The sequence below is a fragment of the Peromyscus leucopus genome, chromosome 7 (assembly GCF_004664715.2).
Source record: "Peromyscus leucopus breed LL Stock chromosome 7, UCI_PerLeu_2.1, whole genome shotgun sequence".
Classification (NCBI taxonomy): Eukaryota; Metazoa; Chordata; class Mammalia; order Rodentia; family Cricetidae; genus Peromyscus; species Peromyscus leucopus.
In genome coordinates this window covers 117,695,872-117,715,199 of record NC_051069.1, presented here as the reverse complement: position 1 = coordinate 117,715,199, position 19,328 = coordinate 117,695,872, and the positions used below count along the sequence as shown (strand labels likewise).

Below are 19,328 nucleotides of genomic sequence, written 5' to 3'. Positions count from 1 at the left end.
GTCATCTTCATGTTTAAGGCATGTTTGGAAGGACATGGTGAGGCGTACCTGTAATATTAACTTGGAAGACTGAAGCAGAACTGCCAAAAAATTGAAGCCATCTTGAGCTATGTAGCCAGACCCATAAGAAATGAAATAAAAAGATGAACTCCCCAGACCCATGGAGGTCATTCTGTTCCCCTCTAAAAGTAGGATCCTGAGTCCCCATAATAGAGCCAGTCCTAGAGATGGGTTACTTGACACAGGCTGAGACCTGGAACCTGGTTTATCACCTGAGTATCGGGCTGGGGTTAGGCTTCCTCAGTAAGGTACCCAAACCGCACATCCCCCCAGCACCGAGAAGGAAGCAGCTCTGTTGCTGCTGGTTTGCTTCCATTTGCAAAAACTCCTTCATTGTTAGCCAGTGGAGTGAGTAGTGTCCATGGGGATGTCTCTATAACAGCTATTGTGTGCCTCGTACCTCAGACCCTAAACCAGAACCCTTGTGTCCACAGGTTCAGCCGCAGACCTCTGTAAGCTGGCCATGATCCGCATCTTTGCTGCAGTGGCCACGTCCCCAACCCTGACAGCCAGGTCAGTGAAGCAGTCATTTTTCCAGGGTCCAGCCTTGAACTCCTGCCAAAGAGGTTTGCTGGGTGACAAATCAGCACGGCTCCTTCTACCCACCGCATGTTTTCCCATCCTACCCTAAGGACTCCAAGCTCCTCCCATGGGCCTCTACACACCAGGGTGCCCATAACACTGCCTAAGTGGGTCAGCACCTCTAGTCCTGGGAGGAAATCTCCTACAGGAAGATGACAGCTTCCCTAGATCCTAAAATGTGAAATGGGTCCCATGGGCCCCTGTGCTGCAGCCCCAAGAGAGCTTTGGAGACATGGGAACCTGCTTGTCTATGGGCATTCCTCACCAAGCTCACAGTTTTTCTTGACCTGTAATTTAATTCACGTTCAAGGCATGCGTTTTCCTTTATCAGCAACCTCTCATATTTCTTTCAAAAACTTTTTTCTTCAAACATTTTCCCTGTCCATTTTTACCTCTGACCCATGTTCTTGGGTGGTTTTCACACCTCTGAACGGGAGTATGCTCTGTGGACTGCTGTCACACAGACCCAAGGGCAGAAGGCTCAGCTCCAAGCCCTATTGTCTGCTGCCTTTTGCAGCCCTGTTCAGGCACTTTCCTACTGAAAAATAATAGTTTGGGAAGCTACAAGCCCTCTGGGAAGAGTACCAGAGGAAGGTGCAGAGACAGCAGCTGAGCCCTGCCCCAAGAGCTAGGAGCAGACTGCAAAGCTGGGCCCAGCTGGTTTCTCCTGTCACCCCTCTCTGTCTTCTGCCTAGTACTCTCAATGATTTCCTCCCAGTTCCTTGTTTTTGATGGAATCTGTCCGTCTGCCCACTCCCACTCTTCGTAGGATAACCTCTAGCTTCACTTGGGCTGTACACAGCCTGTGTTAGCCCATCCTGGCAGCTGCTGCAAGCACATGGCACTCTGCATCTGCCACATGCAAGGCTAGCAAGTTGCTTCTCTGGTGCTGTTTTTAGAATTGGTGAAAGACGTTAGCATGTTAAGGTTTAGGGTCTCCTTGGCTGCAATGTCTTTCCAAAAGGTAAGCACAGAAAATCTGACTCAGGAGTACAGAGAAAAGGAAACTGAGGCAATAAGCAGCATGCACCTTGTCCAAGTTCAGGCAGAGTCAGGCTGGGGCTAGGCGTCCTCCCAGGACTGCATTCTCCTGGCCTGTGCCACCAGACAAACACACTTCTAAGAGGAAACCACCAAGAATTCAGCATTGCTAGGGTGCTCCATGAGAGGGAGCTGCCTGGCAGGCTATTGGCAAAGGGATGAGGTTAGGCCCTTTTGGAAGTCCTCTCAAAGGGCCAGCGTTTGTCTGCCTGGGTCAGGCCAACCAGATGCAAATCCAGTAGCCCTGTGTCCTCTGCGGAGCAGATGGTAACCTATGGAGGCATGGCCCCTGGAGCCTGGGTGGTCTAAGCCTGCATTCTTCTGCTTCTCCTGCTTTTCCCTGTGCCCCAGCTTCCAGTGAGAAGTGTGATGTCTCTGTGGCTGTGACGGTGATGTGTGAGTGACTAACAGTCACACCTATTAGGTCCTGCCACACTGGCAGCTCAGATTGTATGGTGTGATTTCGAGAAGTGTGAAAGCACTCCTGCTAAATCTGGAAAGAGTTCCAAGTGCCTCTTCTGAGGCTTCTGTCCATTTGAAAAGTAAACCCCTTGGGAGCCAAGGCCTGCCAGACACCTTGGTATTAGTTTAAGAAAGCATGTCAGTGCTGCAGCTTAGTGCCTGCCATGCCCTACCACAGTCTGGCTTCTAGAAGGGCAGTGCTGATGCCCTAACTAGAGGCAGTACATAAAACACAAGGGAAGCCTCTGTGAATGTCTCTGAGAATGTATACTCCACTCTTCCACAGTCTGGGCCCAGCATGCTGTGTCCATTGCCTGCACCGTCTTTAGGATATGCATTTGTTGACCTCTAGTAACAATGGCCTGGCTATAGTAGCCTGGACTCAAAAAGGTGTGTTGTTTTCCTGCCAAATCCAAGGCACAGAAATTGCTGACTTTGTTTTAGAAGCTCAGGTCCTTTCCTTTGGTGCCATGATAGAGGTAGCTGCTCTGGCTATCACAACACCTTCCTGGCAAAAGAAGGTAGTGACGGTCAAGGCAACTCTTTACAAGCCTTCCTGGGAGTTTGAAAACAGATGACTTCTGGGTCACCCCATCTTAGAGGAGATGGTGTGTTTGCTCGGAACATAGACCCTTCTCTTCCCCACCCAATAACAAAAGGGTGTCAGAGAAGAAGATAGATGGACAGGTCACCATAGAACTCTGCTGTCGAGTGCCATCATGGCCGCTCTGGTCAGGCATTTGAAGACTGCTCCTTCCTTCTAGCCAGGGTCCACAGTCAGATCCTTTATCACTGCTGGGGTAGAGAGAGGTGCCACAACTTCCCTGTGAGCCTCAGCTTCCAGTGCCATGGGGGAATCCAGGGCAAACAGCAGTGGGGGACATATGGCATGGGATTATTGCCCTTCAGAGTCCCATCCAGAAGACAGAGCAAGGGTCATAGAAGACAGCACACATGGGACCCTCTATGCCCTCTTCCCTTCCCTGGGGACTATAGGTCCTTGTGACCATCCTTATCGCCTATACTACACACTCCATTCCTGACAGTGTAGGACCAGCTAACCCTGTGCACCCACAAAGGTGCTGGCCAGATCTGGGGACTACACATCTACAAGGATTTTGAAGTGTCATCTCTCTGGGGAGCTTGACCACCAGGATCTCACCCTCCCAAGGATCCTGTGGGCTTGTGGCAAGCTGTTGCATGTGCTGACATAGATGTATGGTTGAGTCCTCAGATGTCCCCAGCACTCCATGCCTCATCCTGTGCACATCTGTACTGTTCCCCCACTCACCTGCTTGAATCTGTTTGCCCTGCCCATCAGAGCACTGCTGCCTAGAGTCCTCTTCTTACTGGTGCCAGAAGAGGCTCCAGGGGCCATGCAGGACCGCTAGAGAAATGGGGCCTGAGTGGGCCATGAAGCCAGTCAACTGGAACTGTGGTTTAGTGTCCCAAAGGACATGTTCAGTCCTCTACAGGCCATCAAAATATCCCATATCTGATGTGATTTTGTACCTTTGAATTTCTACATTTTCCAAGTTCTGTTGAATCTTTATGTGACTTTAAAAGCAAATTTTAAAAAATATTGCCCAGGGTTGGGCATTTAGCTCAATGGTAGAGCACTTGCCTAGCACGCACAAGGCCCTGGGTTCAGTCCTCAGCTCTGAAAAATAGAAAAAAGAAAAGAAAAAATATTGCCCCATCACTTCCTCTAAGCTAAAGGGTATGCTCCACCACATTCTCGATTTAGCCTCACTCCTCACAGCAGGAGCGACTCTCCTAATGCCCCTCAGCTCTCCTGCCCCATCTACGCTCATCATCACATCTCACAACCAGTGAAGAGGAGAGAACACGCAGGGGTTGCATGTGCTCTGCCCCTAGGGGTTCTTCCTCTGCCCTGCCAGTCTTCCAGGAGTGTGAAATGCTCAGTCCGCTCAGGAGCTGGAAGTCAGCTCTTCAGAAGTCATTTATCCCCCTCCTGGTCCCTTCTGCCCACTCCCTGGAGCTGTCCTTCTGATGGTAAGCAACCCCAGGGCACAGTGCCAGGATAGCCATACCTATTGCACACAGAGCCACACCCTTTCATAAACCGGATGCCAAACAACCTATTAGGAACTGTGAATGATAACACTAGGTACCAAGTGGAAGTATCCACACCCACAAGTGACTTCCTTCCTCTCCAGGTTAATTGCCCAAATTCATGATGAGCTGCTGTTTGAAGTAGAAGATACTCAGATCCCTGAGTTTGCAGGTGCGTCCAGGGGAGCACAGGGGTGGTGTTACCCACAGTCAAGAAATCTGCTGTCTCTTTGAAGCTTCTCCTACTCTGTCTCTCAAAGCCTCTCTCAATTGGCAGCTAGTTTAGTGACCCTAGTAAGGGAAGATATATGTCTAATGCTCCAGAAGCTTCTGTGCACAGACATCCATGGCTGAGCCTCCAGTCAGGGCAGTCTGGAGAGACGACACAAGCTCACAAGATAGATCGTTCTGTCAGGGCCACAAAGTTCCCTTTGGAGGCATGACAAGAACATTAGACCTGTGCCAGAAGCATCAGGGATCGTGGTCTTCCATGCCCAGACTATTGACTGGGAAGGATAACCTGGTGCTTCCTCCTAACCCCAGCACCATAGCCAGAACTAGTGGTGTGGGCATAGTGCCTACCACCTCAGCTGGCCTGCCTCTGCTAGGAAGAGCTGGGGTGGAAGGATGGAGCCAGCCCAGTCAGTACAGTGTCCAGAAGGGTGGGCTGAGGGTCTGCTAAGCTGCATCCAGAGCCATGGGTGTGGACACGATGTTGAACCAGCTGTGAGGTCACATGAGAGGATCAAGGCCCTGACCAGTTAGTTGGTTTGAGCGGCTTGTAGACCCAAGAAATAACCAGGTTACTTGGGGTCAGGCAGGATCCTGAAGGTTCCTCAGTTCTCAACTCCTGGGGCCTGGAAGCCAGAAGGCTGGCCAGACCTGGACCCACACAGCTTTAAGCAGCTGTTTTCCTGTTCTAGCTCTTGTCAGAAGGATCATGGAGTCCTTGCAACAGGTACAGACCCTGGAACTGCAGCTGCAGGTGAGGAGACACACATCTGCCCAGCATCCCTGCCACATCCCTCACAGCTGGAGTCAACCCAGGGTGTGCAAGAGGTCAGGACCCACTCTCCAGAGGTCAGGAGGGCAAGGAATAAGGCAAGCCTTGTGCACCAGGACTGCTGCCCTCCAAGTCTCCATTTGTCCCTTTCCCTACTCGATGACTTGGTTGGTCCCTGGTAAGAAGCCACCACCATAGATATCTGCTGCTGCTCCTACCAGCCTACAAACCCCTTCCCTGAGGCTCACCCTCACTGAGGGTGTGAGCATTGGGCCCCACCTACCCCAAGTACACCCCACGGCATGTCTAAACACGGGCCCACTCTGCACCTGGCTGGATCCTGCTTGGAGGCAGCTCTGGGAAAAGACCCCTGGGTGTTTCAGCATAGACTCCCCAGAGCAGTGTAGACAACTGGGCAGGGAGAAACAAGGTGGGAGGCCTGGAAGCCTGTAGAGCCACCCAGATGGTACCAGAAACACATCTTGTCACTTAGTCAAGTATCCAGCCCCGTGGGTACCTCAGAACCAACCAGAGCCACAGAAGCTGGCTGACCACCTTCCAGAGCAGCCTTGGCTCTGCTCACAGGCTCTGAGGCTTTCCTGGGGAAGACTCTGACCTGCCAGACCCCTGCTGCACAGCAGGGCACTGTGCACCTCTGGAGAGGTGGCAGCTTTGCAGGGCTAAGGAGCCACACATGTATTTACCCTGCCCCCTGAAGTAGTCTGCAAAACCCATGCCTGTGGTGGGAAAGAAGTAGATGCTAGGGGAGGAGCTTGAAGCCCAGGAAACTAAACGTAGCTGCAGTCAGGGGGCCTTCAAGAGGCAGAAGACAGGCAAACAGCTGGGGGCCAGTCCCTTTCTTCAGACACAGTGGCTTTGTCTTGGGGGAAAGCCCACCCAAGCAGGGGTCTTCTGCCCCCTAGCATCTCTACAACACACAGCCCTGACAGGGTGAGCACATGTTGCATTAAGACATTTCTACCCTAAGGCACCATGCAGACCTACACAGCCTAGTAGCTAGGGAGCTCCTATCTACTATCAGATGGTAGGCATCTGATGTGAGCTCACAGCAAGGCAAATGTGAGTATACATGTGTGTGTCCATGTATATGCCTGTATATGTGACTGCTCTCTGTGTGGAGGTGTGTGTCCCTGTGCTTTGCTACCTCTTCAACCTGCTGGAGGGCCTGGGAGGTGGCTGTTTCTCTTGGAAGGTCATTTCTGGTTGTCACCCTACAGGTACCCCTAAAGGTGAATTTGAGTGTCGGCCGCTCATGGGGACACCTGGCCCCACTGCAGGAGACCCTGGACTCAGCCTGAGCCACAGCAAATCTCCCTGCAACAGCCCATCTAGCATGAGCTCCCCCTTCAGTACCAAGCCCCATCAAGTACATTTTTTCATCTTAAGTTTGTCCATCCCTGGGCAACAGTGGGAGGAGACAGCTGGTTTCCACCAATCTGTCCTGCAGCCTTTCCCCATCTCGCACTCCGTGAGGGCCAGACTAATGCAGACACACTGACCCTGTATGGAACAACTGTTACTACCTGCAGTAAATGCCTAATGAGACGCTGTCTTCTCCTTGACTGAGGGGATTCTTCCTACAGGTGCACACACGTACAATATACACTCTACTCAGCAAGGGGCTGACTGGGGAGTGCCTCAACCCACTTGGCCCTTGATGGGTGTCCACTCGGGCCCTGTTCTTCCCTGTGCCAAACATAAGCCATCATGGAGCATGTCCAGTATGGAAGCCAACAGCTGGCACTGGGAAGTGTACCACAAGGTTTAAGATAAAAGGTCCAGTTCCATGGCAGGCAGCCCACTGGCTGTTTCACTTAAGATGTCTCAGAGATGGGTTGTCATGTCACCCAAGCCCAGGAAAATATCACCAACTCTCCCCTGACCATGCCATGGTTACATTCCTTTTGGCTTCTGGACAAGAAAGAAGGGAGGTGGGGAGGAAACTCCTAGAAAGCTATCCAGAGGCTGGGCTCAATGTCAGAGTTTTGGAAACCCTCTCCCAGCCTCCAAGGGTCTCCCTACTGACAAGGCTGGCTGGTATCCTGCACCGGGATCTGGCAGGAAATGTGTCCTCATTCACCATGATGTCTACCCCTCAACTTGGCCAACTCTGATACCTTCTTAGATCTCAAATCATCCCTAAGATGTTTGTGAGTAGACAGGCGGATAAAGCAGCAGGAGCCACAGCCTGTGGTGAAGCCATCCAGCAGGAGACTGCCAGCACCATCAGGGTCCAGAAAAGCCCCTTGGGAGAAGAGTGAAGCTCTCCATGGGTCCAACCCCCATAAGCCCAGGAGTCTTGGCCTTGTAAATACCCAGATCCCAGAAACAGGCCAGAACAATGGGACTTGGTAGCCAGGGGACCACACTACAGGTGTCCTAGCTGTGCTGACACCCGGGAACTGGGAACCAGTAGAGAGGTAGGGTAAAACCTTCAGGTCGCTGCTGGGCCTGAGTCGGTCCCCTGCCCCCTCGCCTTTCACCCTCAGCTGAGTTGTCTCACAGACAACTGTCTCTGTCTCTGCATCTACCACACTTAGGAAAGTGTGGAGGGCTGCAGAACCCTTACCCATCCCTGACCAAGGAGGAATCCAGGCACCTCTTCCCTGGTCCGGGAGAGCGCAGCACAGAAGGCTGGGCTTGGGACCAGTTGAGGGAAAGGACCTCTCCCTGACAGGGACACCAAGGCCCTACCCCTGCCTCACTGATTCCACTCCGATCCAGGGTCCAGCTCAGCCAAACACAAGCAGAAACAGCCCAGACAGTGGGAAACCCAGAATATCCACCCCAGGAGGTGCCTCAAAAAAGCACAGAGCCGGTTTCCTTCAGTTCTGATTTTATTGAAAAACAGCAGCATTGGGGGCCGTGCAGGCAGGGGCACACACCCACTTGGGCCCCCAGCCTGTCTTCTTGGGAACTCGGCTCGTCACCTGGCCCTAGGGGCTATTTTGGCACATCCTGGGGTCTCAGGACACCCCCACCCCCATCATGGGCTCACAGTACAAATTCAGGAACAAAACCACGACAGTGAGATCTGCCACTGTGTCACACCCTCTGCACCCTGACCAAACCCAGCTGTGTCCTGTCCAGGGGGCCTCCAGCTCCTCTGCCCTACCCTCAGCTGAGGGGGAGATGGACAGAAGTGAGGGCCAGCAGAGGCTCAGCTGGCCTGGTGGGGTTGTGCTACATTCACATGGAGCTGGGCGGGCAGGGGAGGGCACAGTGAGAGACAACCGCAAGACCCTGCTTCTTACCACAAAGTGCCTCCCAGATCAGACTGTTCCCACTGGTTCCCTCCCACTGCTACACATGTGCACATACCAACACACATGCACACATCCACACACATGGAGATGCCCACACATGCACACACAAATACTCATACATGCTCACACACATGCAACACATGAATGTGATTTCTTGGGCACATATAGTCACATGAGCACATGATTACAAATGGCATGTGCTTGTGCACACACGCACCTACTCATACAGATGCTCACACATGCATTCACATACTCTCAGATGCACATGCTCACACATGTGTGCACAGATGCACATACACAGGTGGGTATGCACATTTACGCAGCTACACCCCTTCTTTAAAATGGCTAATTATTGCTGTTTAAAAAAAAATACATCCAACAGTGGTAAGTCAAGGCCCATCTTCTACCCAGACCCAGGCAAGCTCTGCCCACCTTCCATGGACCCCACCCCTGCTGGAAGCACAGTGATGGCAGCACCAAAGAGCAGCGCAGCCCAGGGTCTGCCCCACGCCCAGCAGTGTGGCCAAGAGCCAAGGACAGGACCATTGCTGAGGCCAGAATTGACAGAGAGACAGGGAGCAACAGGTGCTGGCAGCAGTGCGACCTACCACAGACGGGGAGACACAACCGCCTCAGGTCAACTCTCAGGCTGCCCCTTGGGCCCTGACAGAAGGGAGCCTCATGGGTGCTGCACAGCTCCTACTCAGCTAGGAAGCCGTGCCCAGCCCCCAAGAAGCCCCAGGCACCAGCAAGACCCAGAAACTTTTCTCCCCAAGCCTCTAGCCCCAGGCACAGCCCTGGAAGCCAGCTCCAGGAAGCTGTGACTGCGGGGCCACCTGGAGCTGGCAGAGGCAAGTGGGAATGGGCAGGGTGCTTTCCAGCAGCAAGTGAGGATACTGCGGCTTACAGAGTTCCAGCTCCCCTCAGGTGTGTCCCTGACTCTGTGCTCTGACCTATCCCCTCCTCTGACAAAGGGTACCAGTGCAGGATGGGAACTGTCCAAACCCCTGAGACCACCAGCCTCTTATCTACAGGGCCTCCCAGCCAGAGCCTTCTCCCACCTCAGCCAGGTTAGCACATCCCTCAGCTGCTGCCCAGCCCCAGGGCAATGCTAGGGTGAAGGGTGAGCACGGGGGTGGGAGAACAGGGGAGAGATTGCCATGTCCACCAGGGCTTGGCCTCGCTACATTCAGGAGTGTGCCACCCCACCCTTCAGGGGCCAGAGCTTAGCACATGCAGGCCAGCCTCCCGACCATACAGCTGAAACTAGGCATCTGCAGAGACACATGCCTGGGCAGTGGGAGCTGCCCGGGACAGTCAAGCAGTGGTGTACCAGGTCTGTGCTGTAGGTACACTCCACCACCTCTTCCACCCTCCCTACTCTAAAACAGAGGCTTCCAAGCACACAATAGCACTCCTGGAAGCCACAGATCCTGAGCACAGGGCCAGACCCCAGGCTGGCCTTCCCTGGGCCTTCCCAGGCCCGGAGTACAAGTGCTGGCCACCTCAGGTGCTTGGAGGGCCAAGGGAGGGGGAGATGGCCAGCAAACTCAAAGGAGCTGCACCAAGCTCATAGCCACCAGGTGGAACAGGGAGGAGGGCCTCCACAGAGGTAGAAGAAACATCAGAATCTCAACAAACATAGAAAATTCACATCAGTGCACATGCGCAGAGCACTTAGAGCCCTGGCTGGGATGAAGTGGACAGGGCCAGGCCCAGTCATCAGCATGCTCAGCTCCCTCCAGCCCAGGGAGACAGATGCGCCTCCAGGGCCTCAGGCCTTGCCAGGCTACATACTGCCTGGTGAAGCTCCATCCTGGTGCAGCTGGAACCTACCCCACCACCCATTCCTGGCATCTCAACCAAGTCTTGGCACCAACCAAAGGCAGACAACGAGTAATCAAGAGCCCAGCAAGCTTCCCTTTACCCGTGCGCTGTTCGGCAGGAAGAGATCCCCTTGGGTGGACAGGTGCCAATAGGCCAGAAGGACCACACCTTCCCCCCAGGTTCCTAGGATTGGGGAATCTACTATGAGTTCATCCCAGGTCAGTACCAAGGAAACATGGGTGGCTATGGGATCCCCAAGCTCTGCCCTGGCCCAAATGATCCCAGTGCCCTTCCAACCCCAAAGACTACAGGCCCCAAAGGCACAGGATCAGAGAAGCCTTGGCAGCTGGTGGTATCCACTTAGGCCCAGCCAGGCCTCAGACCCACCAGCAGCCTCTGACCCCCGGCCTCCGACCCCAGCAGTTCCTATACCCCCACAACAACTAAGACTAGCCCCAAGCCGAGACCAATCCAAACAGAAAAGAGGAAAAAGGCACAACTGTTTGTTTTCCATTTTGCTAAAACACTTTACGTCTGTCTGTATAATCCAGATTAACAAAATCTGAGAGCTGCAAGAAAATAGGGTGCCAATTTCTGTACAGTCTACAAAACTCCCATCCCCGAGAGGGGACCGGGCACCACCAGGGAGGAATGTACAGGGGAGAGCGGGGTCTGTACAGTGTTCTGCAAATGCCTCAATTGCTAACAGGACAAAAGGCCCCTTGGGAAGCTGGGCTTGTTCCACCAATTCATTCGCTCTAAAGAGCCTTTTTAAGAATGTAGCCTTGGTGCTAGGGGCCCAGCTCCATGGCCTACCCAGGCTGCCACTCCTTGTCCCCAAGCCCCACACAGAGGGTGTAGATGGGCCTTTGTGCCCCACCCCCACCCCACACTGAAGCTAAGTCCAGATTTCAGCCTGGCCACCTGAGCACTACCAGCCACCGCCTTCTCTTCCCTGTCCCAGGCCACCAGCCCTCCCCCCATCTAGGCTGGACCCTAAGTGGGACCTCAAAAGGGAGAGGCCAGGAGCACAGTTGGCCCAGCAGAGTAGTCTATAGTGAGATGGCTGGACCCACCCCATCCACCAGCTCCTACCCGCAAAGCAGTGCCTAGCCCCTCCTGTGAGGCTTTAGGGCCCTCCAGTTCCCTCAGTCCTACACACAAGGATTCAAGGGGCAGCCTGAGGCCTCACAGACCAGGAATGCACTTTGGGAGCAGTTACACTAAATTAGAGTCTCCTTCCATACTTAAATCTTCACCTACCCGGCCACCCACCCCCATCAGATGGGGCCAGAGACCGGGTGTATGCTAGCACCACACAGGTGTGTGTCTGTCTGGAGGCTCAAACTACCATTTTGTCCCAGGAATTAAAGTCATGCAGAGTGCTATTCTGTCTACGTAACTTATTAGAGAATGGGTTGTTTCAGGCTGGGAAAAGCTGTGGCAGGCATTGCCAACAACAGCCTGAGCTAGTTACATTCACAAGGCAGACCCCACAAACAGCATGAGGCCACGGGGCCTCGGGCAGCTGGGAGGGGGCCACCTGATCTAACAGGTGTTGGGGGAGGTGTCCCCCCACCCCCATGAAATCCCCACCATGCTGTGCAGTGGATTGCTACAGGAACCAAACCCGGGTGACCAGCCAAGTCAGCCAGAGCAAGGAGGCATGGGGACCAAAAAGGGAAAGAGGTAAGATGATTTCGAAGCAAAGCAGGAGTGGATAGAGCCAGGTTAGGCCAGGCCAGGCCAGGCCCCACCAGAGAGCAGACAGGGTCAGGCAGGTAGGCCCTCCAGAGGCCAGCTCAGGACAGGACAGGGGAGCTCACCAGCTCGGGCCTGAGGTCCAGGCTGGGCAGGGCAGAGGGGCAGGGGGCTGTGGCATGCGGCATGCTGCAGCCAGGCCATGTCCTCAGCATGCACAGGGCAAAGCAGGGCCTAGGGCCAGCTTGGCCTCCCACAGGGCAGTGGCTGGCCAGCCCAGCAGGCCACTCTTCCAGAGGCCAATGGCTGAGCCTTAGCCTGGCTGGGGGCCAGGGGTCTGCTCCTTGGGGGGCTTGATGTAGAGGTTCTGTGCTTGATGGGCAAGGCTAGTCTTTCCCTGATGGAGGCAGGCTGGGCAGCTTTGTGGATAGTCCAGGTGGTCCACAATGCTACTCTTCAAGGCATGACGAGCCACTCTGATGGGCTGGGGAGGCAAGGGCCGTGGCTGCAGACAATCCACCCCACCAGAGTGTTGCAGATGAGCAACACCCTGTGGCCCCCAGAACCAGCCAGGTAATGAACCAGCGTGATGCTGAGAAAGGAAAACCCAAACTAACGCCAAGGTGAGCATTGGAAAGCAGGGCCGCACTGGGCAGCGAGCAGGAGGGCAGAGGTGGACGGGGGCAGACAGGGTGGTGGGCAGGTGGTGGTGGTCACTCCTCGCGTAGCTGCAGGCGGTAGCGGTGGTAGCGGACCTGAAAGAAGAGGCGCTCGGCCAGCGAGAGGGTCATGCCAGGCAGCACGTAGTGATCACTTGCGCCCATGTGTCTGAAGCCCAGTGACTCATAGAGCTTGTGGGCGGCCACCTTAACGGCTGTGGTGCCCAGTACCACTGCAGAGTAGTTGTGCAACATGGCGAACTCCAACACCCTCCGGCCCAGAGCCTTGGCGATGCCTTTGCCGCGGAAGCGTGAGTCCACGGACATGCGCAGCAGCTCCACCGTGTTGTCCTCCTCGTGGGCCCTTGCGGCCACGATGCCCACAACGTTGCCATCCAGCACAGCCACCCAGAAACAGGAACCTGTGAAAGATAGAACAGTCAGGGACATTTTGCATGGAAGGCTGGAGAGGCTTCAGCTGCCCATTCCAGCCGGGCACCAAGTCAGGGTATCACAGTGATATCCAATCCTCCAGTACCCTGGTCCTCCTTTCAGCTCTTTTGGACACCATGGGAGGCCATAATTCAGGATAAGCAGGTAAGCTGCCTCCTTTAGACCCCCTGAGCAGCAAAAACACTCCAACAGCCTTAGTCCAGGCTAACCTGCCCAACTTTGCGTGTCTAGATTCCACAACGCAGGCAGACACAATCAGTTCTGACCTGAGTCTGTACTGTCCTGGCCAGAATAGTAGTTGGAGGTGCCTAGGAGCTGGGCAGACTTTGACGAAGTAGATTCCTACCCCCAGACCACCTGAAAAACCACGAGCAACCACAGCCAAGGCCTCAAGACCTACTCAGAATCCCAGCCCCCAGCCTGCCATCCTCCTCCTCTGGGATCCTTGCAGGGACAGAACTGAGTGAGAACCCAGAAGAATGTTTTATAAACACCAGTGAGAGACCACAGACAGCCACAGCCGTGCCCAGGCCCCAGTGATCCAGCCTCTACTGGACGCTGAGCCTGAGGTCTAGGTCAGTCATCCCACCTAAAGCAAAGCCAATCCCAGCCTCACTCTGGGAATAAGGAGGGAATAAGGAGTTGGGATGGGAAGGATGCTGAAGGGCACAGGCTGCTGGGAACCCAGCCACCTTCGGAAACCAAAGGTCCATGGTCAAGGTGATACCCAGAGACCTTTCTGAAAAACAAAAGCTGAGGGATGACAGGGGAGAGAGAGCGTCTGGCTGGTCCAGAGTGCCTGTGCTGTGGGTGATCCGGCCTTCCCTCAAAGGGCCAAACTTCCACCAAAGGCTCTGCACCTGTACTTGCCCCCACCGGGCAGTAGGAAGCACCCCTACCTTCATGTCTCACCTCTTGGGGGTCGGGAGGGGGGGAGCCCAGCTCCTTCAGTGCAGACTCTGAGCTCTAAAGCTGAAGGTGCGGCCTGCCCACCCTCCATCAGCGCAGCCGAGAAAGCAACAGCTCGGGAGGGCCCTCATCCCAGAGTCTCTAGGACTTCGCCCACCCTAAGGGGAACCTACGGGCCAAGCCCACTCTTACCAACTGCCCCACACCCACCCACACAAGCCTGAGCAGAGGTCAGGGCAGCCTCCAGGACTGAGTGTTCTCACTCTCCCAGGTCTGGCTTCTCTATTCGCATGAGAACTCTCATAGATCCACACAGCCTCGTTAGCTGCTGTCCAGCATTTGCTCTCGTGGGGTCCTGTGAACCCAGCAGAGGTCCGAGGGTTAGCCAAGGCTGCCACACTCCAATCCCTGGAGGATTACAGCTCAGACAGAGCACACAGCAGGGACCTCTGGCCACACCCATGCCATCTACCCAAGCCCACTTCAACCATTTCCCTGTCTCTTCCCAAGCAATGCCAGGTAGGCCGAGGGCCCTGCAGAGGCCTCCAATGTGAGGAGGGCCAAGGAGAACAGCAGGCATCGAGGCCAGCTGGGTAGGAGGTTGGGGCTCAAGAGGGACAGCTGGGGAGGAGCTGGCAAAAACTACAGCTGGCAGAGCCAGAGTGGTTGCCCTTCCCTGAACTAGACGGCCTCCTGCTGGCCAGTGCCCTATTCTCAGCCCCTCACATCCCAAATGGCTCTCTCCTCTGGTTCCCGAGACCCATCCTGCTTCAGGGCTTGTTTCGGGGAGAGCAGTCTCCAGCTCCCAGCCCCCCCTTTCTACAGAGAGCCCCGAGGTCTGAAGTAATTCCTTATGGCTCACTAGGAGGGTCTCTTGGTCAGGATGCCAAGCATAAGGCCGGGACCCCTGCCCAGCCGCTCTCCTGTGCCATACAGGCTTCCTCCACCCAAGGCGCTCTGGGCTGGCTCAGGATCCAGCCGGGACTTAACTCCCCAACACACATACACAAGGCAGGTACCCGGAAAAGGTGTCCACCAGCGCGGGCACGGTGGAGCCAGGCCCCCAGGGAAAGGACTGCGCTCTGGCCTCCCAAGCCAACTCTCCACACTTAGCTAGAGGCCTCAGTCATTCCGAAGGCTCAGAACATCAGGATCCCCCAGCCCAGGCCCTTGGACCCGAAGGAGAAGAGGCAGGGAGCGGGCAGAGCTGGAATTCCAGAACTCACCAGGTGGCTTCATGTAGTACTGCTCAATGTCTGCCATGTCCGTGTGCAGCGCACACTCCAGGTAGGCCAGAATCACCTTTCGACTGTAGTAGTAGCGCAGGGCCAGGAGCCCGGCTGGCACCAGGCACGTCAGCAGCAGTGAGCGGGTCACAGCAAAACAGAGGGCTGCAGACAAGGGGGCACAGGTGAGGTGGCAGGTGCAGAGGGGCACCGGGCCAGGCGGGACATGGGTGGGCCCCACAGCACCCGGAGTCCAAACCACCTTTGTAAATCAGTGCTTAGGGATGCGCCCCACCAGGGACTGTTTCTCTGTGTAGGAGCAGTCATGGCCGCAGTCCCTTTCTACGCTTCCTCATTTCCAAGCTCTCTGGCGTAAACACCTGCTACCTTCACAACCTGAAACAAAGGTCCACAATACAGCCTAGGGCAGGCCAGTGCTGGTCAGCCCTTGGTGCCCCCGTTTCCAAAAGGGCTCTTGCCTACTCCATCTAACCTGGTGCTAAGTCAAAGAGCTGGACAGAGACACCAGGGCACTGCCTAACGATGCAGGTCATCCCACGCTGGGGTGTGAAGGGACCCAGTCAGAGCCATCCCTGGGCAGCTTCCGGGCCCACTGGACCCACAGGGTCAGGCGACAAGCACCACACTGCTTCCAGATTCATTTCTGCTGTGGAGGAGGAAAAGGCACTAGAGCAAAAGTTGCCTCCCTTGAATGACCTTGGGAGAGTCGCCTCAAGCTCCTCATCTGCAGAATGGGATGACATGAATGGGGGGAGGGGTGTACTTCAAGACCGCACAGGATATCCTCCCTGTGGCCCTGGCTCCGGCGAACAGCCTCCCTGGCTCCCCGCGGAGCTGGCTGTCTTCCCGTCATAAATTAGCACTTGAGCCTCAGGCGGCCTCCCCCGCCCGCAGATTATATATAGTTGTCGCGCCGGGCCGCAGCTGCAGCGCTACCTGCCCTGTCACGCCGCCCCCACCCGGGATGCCCCGCGACGGGGAGAACGGGCACCGCGGACTGAGTTGCTGACCCGGTGCTTCCCGGTCCGCAGCGCCTGCACTTAGCCGGCGCCGGTTCCCACGCCCGCTCCAGGCGCCTCGGCGGCCGTAAGCCCGCAGCGCTGCGCCGCGGGTTCGAGCGGGTCTCCTCCCCGCCGGTCCCGCACACCGACACGGCACCGGGGCTCCCAGAAGGGGACCCAGGAAGAAGGCGGAGTCAAGCGCGACGGTCCCCTAAGCGGGTCCGCTGGACCCGCTGGAGCCGGGCCCGGCCCGGGACTGCGGCAGACCCGCCGGCCCCCCGCCCCCCGCGGCGCACTGACCCGCCAGCAGGGCGTAGAGCAGCTGGGTGCGCGGGTGCTGCCGCAGGCCGCGGAAAGCCGTGTTGGGGATGCGCTCCAAGATGCCGTCGTAGAAGATGCGGCGCGCCGCCTCCTGTTCGGCTGCGCGGAACTCGCGGATGCACACGCCGCGCCCCTCCGGCGGCCCCGCGCCCCCCGTGCCTCCGTGGGGCTGGGGACCCGGCGCGGGTGGGGGCGCGGCGGCCGGCCCGGGCGCGGCGGGCAGCGGGGGCCACATGGCTCCGCCGGCGGCGAGCAGCGCGTCCTTCTTGGCCCCCGGCAGTGCCTCATGGTCCTCCGCAGCCACGATCTTCGTCTCGCAGACCATGTCGGGAGGCCCACAATGCATGCACCCGGCCGGGCGGCGCAGCGCGGGGACGCGGGCCGGCGGAGGCGGGCAGAGCCCGGGCCCAGGGCAAGGGCGCGGCGCCCTCGGACCCGCGGCGGCGGCGGCGGCGGCGGCAGCAGCTCAGGGGCGCAGGGCGGAGGCGGCGGGCGGCCGGGGCGCGCGCAGGGAGCTGCGCCGCATTTTGGAGAAGTATTTATAATGCAGCGGCGCCGGTGCAGTCGAGGCGCCCGGGGTCCCGCAGGGTCCTAGCGTCCACTGCATTGGCTGCCGAGGGTCACCATGTGATCTCGGGGGTGGGAGCTGACGCCGCCTCCGCGCCCGCCCGATGGCACACTTGGGCTGCGCGGCGGGCGGACCGCGGGAGCACGGCGGGGCCCGGCGACGAGAGTGCGAGGTAGCGGCCAGGCCAGTGGTCCTCAGTGAGCGCGCTGGCGAGCGGCAACAGAGACAGGGCGCTTGGAGAGGCACTGCGTGGGGGGCTTGAGGCTCGCCCGGAGGACAGCGAGTGATGGACGCATCCCACCCCGCCCCTGAGCACCCGCAAAGCTGCCGCTGCGCTCGGGCCTCCGTGCCTGCAGCAGCAACGCGTCCTCCTCCTCCTCCTCCGCGGCCGCTGGCAGCAGTTACGGAAGTGTCTCCATCTCCCACCCCTTTGTCTGAACGCGGTGCCCGGCCGAAGTCCTCGGGAGGGGCACCATGCCCCGCTGGCTGGCGCCCTGCGAGCCTGTGGCCGGGGCCGAACTGACTTGAGACAGTGAGGATGCGGCTGAAGCGGGGTATGATGCCCGCGCCTCCTGACGCAGGGCCGCACCCCACCCCACTCCAATCTGACACCCGACCACTCCCGGCAGCAGGCATGCGGGATTTCAGGACCCCTCCCGCTCGGCCCCCGCCTTCCGCGGCCCGCGCATGCGCCCCGTGGCCTTGGTGCAGGTGCAGCGGGGGCTCGCATCCGAACCGCGTCTCATGGTCCCCAGGAGCAAGACGTGCAGATGCAGCAGACTGGGCACGCATGGGGTGGGGGCCAGTATCCAGGCTGGGGAACGCGTAGTGGTATATTCCCTTTCCTGGGTCACAGGGATGGGCACCCCCCAAAGCCGAGTTCGCCCACACGCTCCTGGAGACCCTGACGTCTCCCGGCCTGAGAACCCTCAGTCTGCGTCGTGCCGCACCAGAGTTCGAGCCAGCAGAGTGGCTAAGGTCACCTAGAGGCTGGAGGGGCCTGGCCCGCAAACGGAACCTGGGAGTAGGATGTGGAGAATCCACCACCCAGGGTCCTCAGCGCAGGGATGCTGGGAAGGAGAGGGCCGGGCTAAGGAGGATTTCCCTCAGTGGATTTTCCAAACACAGAGGCATATCTGGGTCCCGGCTGTGACCTTTCAGAACACTGAAGCTAAATCTCTCGACATTTCAGAGGAACTCACTGATAGTACCTGAACAGGCTGAGACCCCTGACCAGCCACACTGTCCTCTTCTGGGTCCTGAGGCTGGCCGGGTGGTGTGCAGGAACTGTGCCTGCCTGTGAGGACGTTCAGGCTGGGGCCTGGGAGAAGGAGAGGCTGGGCGCTGAGGAGACATCAGGTGAAGCCAAGCAGGTCTGACTCGGGACCCTAGGCTTGAGGGTCACTGGGGACCCTGAAGCTTTAGAGATGACAAAGTAGTCTGTAGCGCTTCACCCCTCACCCCGAGCCGAGCTTCTCCTTCGTCGTCCTGCCTCGCCAGAGCCCAGGGGCCAAGGCTCACATCAGCGCGACCTTGATGGGCCCTCCCAGTTCTGCAGAGATCCCTTCCCCCTTGTCGGCCTGACTACGCCCTTCAGTGGCCCAATCCTCCTGTAACCACGTGCCCCCCGGTGGCCCTGGTGGAGGCCTGTGCTGTGGCCAGCTAGAACACATCAGAACCGTCTAGACGTGGGCCAGGACTGGAGTCTAGGCACGGCCACTTAGAAGGGCTTGGAGACCCAAAGACTTTGGGTTGCGCAGACAACTGGGCGGTCAGTGGCCCTGGTTAGCCTGCTTCCTCCTCCCTGTCGTGGGGCGCCCTCTGCTGGTATCCCTTAGGTCGTTCCCGGGTGGCATCAAGGTCCTCTCTGATAATGACCTCTCCCGAACTCCCCACACAGGCCTGCACACTCCGCTGCCTGGATCTTCAGGACTCTGGAGACGCAAACTGGCTTCCTCGAGGCCTGCAGCTGAACGCTCCTTTTAGGAGCCGAGAAGCGGCTGCCTACAGCTCTAGGGGTTAAGACCTCTGCCCAAATTTCAGAGACAGAAGTGGGGGTGGGCGCCCTGAACCCCTGCACCTCAACATTTTAGGGTAGGGGTAGGATCATTCCTTGATAGGGCAGCCCTGC

General features: G+C 57.3%; 2 protein-coding genes across 2 annotated transcripts in view; one reads left to right on the top strand and one right to left on the bottom strand.

Annotated features, from left to right (window-relative positions):
• Positions 1–6,680, top strand: part of Poln (DNA polymerase nu) — a 154,366-nt gene extending 147,686 nt beyond the window's left edge. The window contains exons 22-25 of the mRNA XM_028870776.2: positions 495–573; positions 4,326–4,393; positions 5,145–5,206; positions 6,463–6,680. Coding sequence (XP_028726609.1) covers positions 495–573; positions 4,326–4,393; positions 5,145–5,206; positions 6,463–6,543 — 290 coding nt within the window. The 3' untranslated portion in view covers positions 6,544–6,680. The remainder of the gene's footprint in view (positions 1–494; positions 574–4,325; positions 4,394–5,144; positions 5,207–6,462) is intronic.
• Positions 6,681–8,064: 1,384 nt separating this feature from the next.
• Nat8l (N-acetyltransferase 8 like) lies at positions 8,065–17,062 on the bottom strand. Its single transcript, XM_028870781.2, has 3 exons — positions 16,609–17,062; positions 15,287–15,451; positions 8,065–13,120 (listed from the first exon to the last, which is right to left on the bottom strand). The coding sequence occupies exons 1-3, from the start codon at positions 16,973–16,975 to the stop codon at positions 12,753–12,755; spliced, it is 900 nt and encodes a 299-aa protein (XP_028726614.1). The 5' UTR covers positions 16,976–17,062; the 3' UTR covers positions 8,065–12,752.
• Positions 17,063–19,328: the final 2,266 nt, after the last annotated feature.

Coding starts and splice junctions, on each gene's coding strand:
- Nat8l (XM_028870781.2), bottom strand. CDS start 16,975: ATGCATTGTGGGCCTCCCGACATGGTCTGCGAGACGAAGATCGTGGCT. Junction 15,452..16,608: donor GCTCTACGCCCTGCTGGCGG/GTCAGTGCGCCG, acceptor CCTTGTCTGCAG/CCCTCTGTTTTGCTGTGACC. Junction 13,121..15,286: donor GTACTACATGAAGCCACCTG/GTGAGTTCTGGA, acceptor TATCTTTCACAG/GTTCCTGTTTCTGGGTGGCT.